Source organism: Aplysia californica, unplaced genomic scaffold (genome assembly GCF_000002075.1).
Source record: "Aplysia californica isolate F4 #8 unplaced genomic scaffold, AplCal3.0 scaffold00697, whole genome shotgun sequence".
Taxonomy (NCBI): domain Eukaryota; kingdom Metazoa; phylum Mollusca; class Gastropoda; order Aplysiida; family Aplysiidae; genus Aplysia; species Aplysia californica.
Genome location: NW_004797967.1, coordinates 102,834 through 109,734, shown reverse-complemented (window position 1 = coordinate 109,734; position 6,901 = coordinate 102,834). Strand labels below are relative to the sequence as shown.

The 6,901-nt window shown below is 40.0% G+C and overlaps 1 protein-coding gene across 1 annotated transcript; it reads left to right on the top strand.

Moving 5' to 3' along the window:
• The first annotated feature begins 2,095 nt into the window (after nucleotides 1-2,095).
• On the top strand, nucleotides 2,096-3,271 carry LOC101860528 (stAR-related lipid transfer protein 5). Its single transcript, XM_005108532.2, has one exon. The coding sequence runs from the start codon at nucleotides 2,289-2,291 to the stop codon at nucleotides 2,946-2,948; it is 660 nt and encodes a 219-aa protein (XP_005108589.1). The 5' UTR covers nucleotides 2,096-2,288; the 3' UTR covers nucleotides 2,949-3,271.
• The last annotated feature ends 3,630 nt before the right edge of the window (nucleotides 3,272-6,901 follow it).

Genomic DNA, 6,901 nt, shown 5'->3' with positions numbered 1-6,901 from the left:
GCACTTTATTTGGACGCGTGCTCACACTTCCACATCTCTCTCTCTTTCTCTCTCTCTCTCTCTCTCTCTCTCTCTCTCTCTCTCTCTCTCTCTCTCTCTCTTATCCCTCTCTCTCTTATCCTTCCCTTTCTTTCTCTCCTGCTCTTGTAGAAATTGGTGTTTTGTCGTTCATTTGTGTGCTAATGGTGAGCATCTGTGCAGATAAGCGCACCATAAGCACACACGTGAAGCGCAAAACATCAATCTCTATAATCTCTCCTTACCCGTTATTTGGTTCCAAATAGAGCCAAATGTTGTGCTCCATGGTGACAGGGAATTAAGCCAGAATGCACAGCCTTGGATAGCATGATAAAACAAGTCAATGGGCTAAATGGCCTGCTAATAACGACTGGAAATATTAACTCCCCTCCCCCCCCCTCCCCCCGTTTTCTATAACAAGTTAAGTTTCTTTGTAAACGAGAACCAATACGCTCTTCGACAAGTCTGAAAGTTGGCTTATCTTTCTATATTCCATTTACTCTGTTATTTTGCGCTTTTTCTGCCATTTCGGTTTGTGATAGTCTTTACCACCGCAAAGGTGTATATGCAAGTTTCTGTCTTCCTCTTGGTGTATTATGGTAATATGAAATACATTTATGACAGTGGGAATAATCATATGTCATATGTGTGCGTCTATCTGTATTTGTGTGCCTCTGGCTTTAAAAAAAAATTTAACCATATGTCATAACAAGACGCTCATTTACTGTAATCCTAATCATTACATTTAATGTAGGTGTTTTACTCGCTATTGCACAGTTTAGATTATTCATTGAGGATGCAGCTTCGACTGCGCCGTCAGGGTCAACCCAGGCTGAAAGAGATTCCTTGTCCCAGCAAGAAAAGACAACTACCAAACAAACCAAAAAATCTCTGTAAAACATTCTCCCGACATAGAACTCGAACTATAGTCACCTGTTTGCGACGGGAAAGCACCTAACTACTACACGATAGACACCCGTCTAACATTCTACTGAGTGGGCTTGAAAATACAAACTTTAGTACAAAGGGAGGGGAGGGAGATGCAAAGTGACTGATCGTAATTAACACAACTGTAGACCTTAGTGTGTAAATAAATTAAATCAAAATAAGTACTGCATGAACCTAAGTGACACAAAAGGCGCTTCTTGCTATCACACTACGCTCTTACTACTACTCATGTCCCGAAGAAACTGCAAGCATTTGCATTTCAAAACAGTGAGAATAGCCTCCTTCCATTGATTTTTATTAGCTAACAGACTATTACTGCCATCGATTGTAAGACGTTATTGACATTATTCTACTTTTTACCTTCTGCTCAATGTGCTTTGTTTTTGAACTAGGAGTTTGATCGATAGCAATGAGAGAGCCAGCCAGGAAGACTCCACAGCTACACTGACCTCCAAGTTCGTGAACTGGAGGTGTTTACGCTTGTGTTAGATTTCTGCAAAATAATTAGGATAAATTTGACGTGAACAATAGTGCGTGTGTGGACATGGGCATGCCCTGAAATTACGAAGATTAAAACATTACATTGATATAAGAATTAATCTGGAAGCTGGGCATTCATTATCGTGTTTTTGTCAGCACACCAGGCTGTAGGAAAACCAGTGACGAAACATAATCCACGCAAGGCCCGACAGTTTTTAATTCATATCAGCTGTAAGCAACACAGTCAACGCTGAAATGTTCGCAAGGAGGTAACTTCATATCAAACTTTACCGTGTCCTTTTGGACTCAAGGGCCTCGGTATACTGGTGACGTAAATCTGGGTTAGTGTGTGATAAGGGAAGAGATGGACGCTTCGTCTGTGTAGCAAATTTTATAGGCTTTCTGCCTGTTTGTGTCAGACAGGTTAGGCATGTGTTAACCCAGAGATGGTGACGCCGAATGCCTAGTACAGGACTCTCTGTCCAGCTCTTTATCGCAATTTTAGGAAACCCTTCAGTTATTTTCGCTATCATCGTGTGATAAAGAACCTGGGCCATACTCTGATAACACGATTGGACCTGATCGGAGGTAACTGTCAAATAAAGCCAACGTTCACCAGTTCGAACATTTACCTCAACGGGGTGCACTTCGGAAACTTTTGTGTGTCTAGGGCCTGAGTTCATGAGAAGCATATTACAGTTACAACACTGTGTTAGGAAAACGTAATACATGCTGAAAGAAGCTGCAGAGTGATATCAAAGAAAAAACATCTTTTAGTGGCACCCTCCAAAAGCTCGAAAGCTTTTGTCTTCTTTCAAAAACAGACCATTTTACGAAAAATCATGGATACTGAGAAAACAAAGGAACTCAGTGCGCATATCGCCGAGACCCTTGACGGCTACCTCAACGACAACGAAGGCTGGACTGTTGCTAAGAAGACGAAGGAAATCACGGTAGAATACAAGCATTCGTCTTTCGAGGGATTCACCGGACACTTGTACAGAGGCCAGATGGAATACAAATGTCCTAAAGAAGTTGTTTACAAATACCTTGACCCCATAGCTGACGGTGGATCACTGAGGAGGAAATGGGACAAAGATATTCGAGAGTTTAAGATTCTGAAGCAGGTGGATAGAAATTTATGGATTATTCAAACTATGACCAACAGTGCTGCGTTGGGTATGATATCACCTAGAGATTTTGTAGACCTGGTTCTACACATGACAACTGATGACTGTCTGTCCACTAATGCGGTCAGCGTGGAGTACCCAGACTGCCCTCATCAGGCCAAGTACGTCCGTGGATGGAACTACCCGAGTGGAAATGTGTGCTTGACCGTACCTGGAAATCCCGACCACTCCCGTGTGGTCACCTTCGTGCAGCCAGACATCAAAGGGATGCTACCAAGGTCACTTGTGGATTCCGCGATTCCTACTTCAATGATGGGATTCTTCAATAACCTAAAAGACATTCTGAAAAAAGATGGGTGCTTGAAATCATGATTCTGTACTTTTGTTGTGTAACAAACTGATAAGTATTAATTACACACTTTCGACCTTTGAACACATTTGATTTGAAAGGACTTGGATTTTTATAATTCTGCACAGCAATGCACTATCCAGCTTGGAGATAATCAAGCTGAGGACTGATTTGTAATATGTGTTATATCATCTTTGTGACACCTTAAGTTTGAGATTATGACCCCATCGTTATTTCGTTTTATATGTAAAAACGTATCTTGTTATTGTTGCTATTTCTAGTAAATCGCCCTTTTTGTTTCAACATTCCTTCTCTCTCTGATTCTTGCCCATTCTCTCCAACATCCTCTCGCCCCCTCCCTCTGTCTCTGTTCTTTATCGCTGTCTCTGTCTGTCTGTATGTCTGTTTGTCTGTCTGTCTTTTTTTCTCTCTCATTCTCTGTTTCTCTCTGCCTCTCTCTCTCTGTGTACCTCTCTGTTTCTCTCTCTCTCTCTCTCCCTTTCTCTCTCTAACGCGCACAGCCATGAACACATGTTCTCTCATTTTCTTTCTAACTCTCCCTTTCCTTGTAGTTTTTTTTCTGAATGTCTCCAATTTTCTTTCTTTTTTTTTCTCAAACACATCTTTTTCAACGTTGCCCATAACACACACAGACAGAATTGTACTATATTTTGGATGCCTGTTTTCTTTATTTAGCACTGTCATTGTTTTAGATTCATTAAGGAAACGTGCAACTGAAATGTCCATCTTTTCAGATTTTCCATTATACTATAACACAATGTCTTGTATTGTCACTGTGTTTATTCATGGGAAATGGTTCGATATTTGAATGTGATGAATCATCATTCTTCGACATTAGAAAGCTATATTATGTAACGATGACCTCAAAACTGAGGACAGTTGAAAAAGAGTTTCCAAAACACATCTTTCAACATTAACTTCTCAAGTTTCTTTACGGCTTTGACAAAGTGTGTCCAGTCTATCTGACAGGCATAAATGTAATACAAGTACCCATAGTAAAACGTACTTTATAGGGGCTTTTGGCGTATAGTATTGTTATGACAATGAGACTGGGGTATTATATTTGACTTTCGGCATTTGAATCAACCTGTACATTGCATTCTAAGAAATTTAACATGTTAAACTCGAAACCAGCCAAAAAGAAAGATTAGTGTTGATAATAAAAAGCATCAGTAAAGATCAACATAAGTCCATTCCCATCAAGTCATGATAGCAACTGTTTTTCTTAAAATAGGTTTGAACGTGTGTGTGTGTGTGTATGTGTGTGTGTGTGTGTGTGTGTGTGTGTGTGTGTGTGTGTGTGTGTGTGTTTGGCTCTGAAAACAATAATTGACTAGCCTGTTGACACCCTTTCTATGTAACCTACGAACACCAGGCACTAAATAGGGACACGGGATTTTTTTAAACTTTAGATTTTCTAGGAATTCAGACTTCTTTTGGACAGAGCTGTGACCGGAACAGTAGGCAAATCTCTCTCATTGACTTGGTGGGGAAAAACGGACCTGAGCGAAACGCGCAGGCAGTGGAAGGTAACAATGGAGTGGAGGAGTGGGGATGGGAATTGGGGGGGGGGTTGGCTGGTGGTGAGGAGGAGTAAATGGATAGGGATGGATGAGGGGGGGGGGAGGGGGGAGGCAGTGGGCAATATGTATGGCGAGAAGATGTTTTTCTATTCTTGAACACACTAGATCTAGCTAAGATGGGGAAAGTAGGTCTATCTCACATGGCAAGAGTTCATTCAGAAAGCAACCTCCCCTCCCCCCACCCGAAACCGACTACTACAAACTACTTTAAAGTCAGTGAGAATCACAAACTTCTCCATGATTAAACTATCTAATGCCCATGTTTTTCCTTGAAAATAGAAAACATAATATTACATGTATCAAGTTTGCGGCTTACTAGATGGGTCCATGTTACTTCATAACAGTGTCGTTAGCACAACAGAAATTCTTTTCTTTACTGAAAAAAAAATAGACATTAATGTTGAATAGTCCTGATTGTCACCAATAGAACAACAATACCGTAGTCAGTGCAATAAATGTGAATGAACATTCTATTATGAGAGAGTTTTGTTTTGACAGTGTCTTTGTACCACTGGCCACGATGTTTACTTGATTAGTGGTGTCCCGACAACGTGAGATCAGGCGCTGGTCATTTTGTTTGGGCATGTTGAGTTACTGATAATTTTTGAAAGCATATTAATTTGCCTTGCTTTCTATGAAAAAAAATACCCATCTATTTTGAATAGCAGTCGAGATGTTTGTTATTGAAGGAGATGGGGTCGCCTGGCTTCAGTGGTAAATTTAGCATGAAAATAACCGCCAAAGTTTGGTAACTTTAATATCTTGAAAGTCCTTGAAAACTGAAAAATTGCAACTTAAATCAACTGTTGTTTTTTAAAAGAAAAATTCACGTGTAATCTGTTTTTATATGGACATAAACGACAACAAAATATAATTCGATGAAAATTGCTAAAACTGGGGGGAAACGTCCAGCTTCTTCGATTTCATCTTCGATTTCATCTTCGATTTCATTATTTTTACGAGCGCCTGATTTCACCATGATGCCTCATTTAATGTACCGTGGCCCGAGATTGTACTTTCCTTTAATCAGGGCAAGTCGCGATAAATGTTGGTTTTATTGACACCCCACGCTCGATTACCCACCCAAAGATCACCCAGTGTTGGCAGGGTATGACCAGATACAGAGTATGATGAAATGAAAAGATATGACTTTGGGTGTATGGTTGCGTAAAAAAATGCATTATAAATATTTAAAAAACCCTTGTATAAGTTTGGAACACCCTACTGAACGGACTCTAAGTAGACTTTTTCTCTACTCTTTTTTGTTCTCATATTTGCACATAAAAGAAATACATTTTAGCGTGTAATATAACATTCCAAAATGTGTTTTATAAAATGTTATCATAGAGTCTTTGAACACTGCACTGTGAACAGATTTATCTTTTATGCCTGACCTGCCAATTTATTATGCCCATATATATTTTTTTTAGCTTTACAAGAAAATCAAGAACATAGGGGTTTACCTCTCAATAAATTATATTTTCTAAACACGCTAACACGTTTTCTGAGCTGCATTCTACAGACTGACCTTTCAAAAATAATAGATCAAGAGCACCACGGACTGGCTTTTCCTTTTTTCTAACTTCCAAGACTAATCTCTCGTCAATCTTTTACACTATTCTAAAAGGGCCTTACCTGGGTTGATGTGGGTTGTTGTTTCTTTTTTGTAACTTGTGACTGACGTCTGTGGTGTAGAGGTTAGGCGCTTCACTGTGTGCGAATTCGATTCCCAAGGAGGGACATTTTTTAGAGTACCTCCGTCTTTCTGCTAGGGTGCTGCATCCCTCTAAGCCTGGGTTAGCCATGACAGGCAGTAAAATTAGGCAGGGTCGAGGTCCACCCCCTTAATGAACTAAATTGTGTCAACGGGGGCGTAAGACATCATACATTATTTTAAAAAATCCTTGTGTATAAGTTTGGAAGAACGCCCTACTAGCCTACTCTTAAAGTCGTTATGAAGAATCTATTGGTTCGAATAAACGATGCAATATTATGCTTTCTGCTAATATCTCCCTTGTCCGTACTGTCCTTTAAAAAACTTTCGAGCATTTTGTCAACTACGCAGGAAAACCATTGAGATCAGTTGTCTGGCTGTTGAGGTTATCTCTGCTTTTATCTTAAGTCTTGACCTAATTCCTGAGACTTTCATTCTTTCCCTCGCCCTTTAACTGTGACACACTGTACTAGAGAGTGTTGTAGCTGGGGCACAATTCGGAAAGATCAAAGGGTAGAAACATTAATTTGTCCTTTGTCTGACAGTGTTTTATCTGTGGGTGTGTTCCTCAAGTGCGCACAACACATTCTGTTTTCTTTTCTATATTATTTCAGTCTGAAAGTGTGTGTGTGTGTGTGTGTGTGTGTGTGTATGTGTG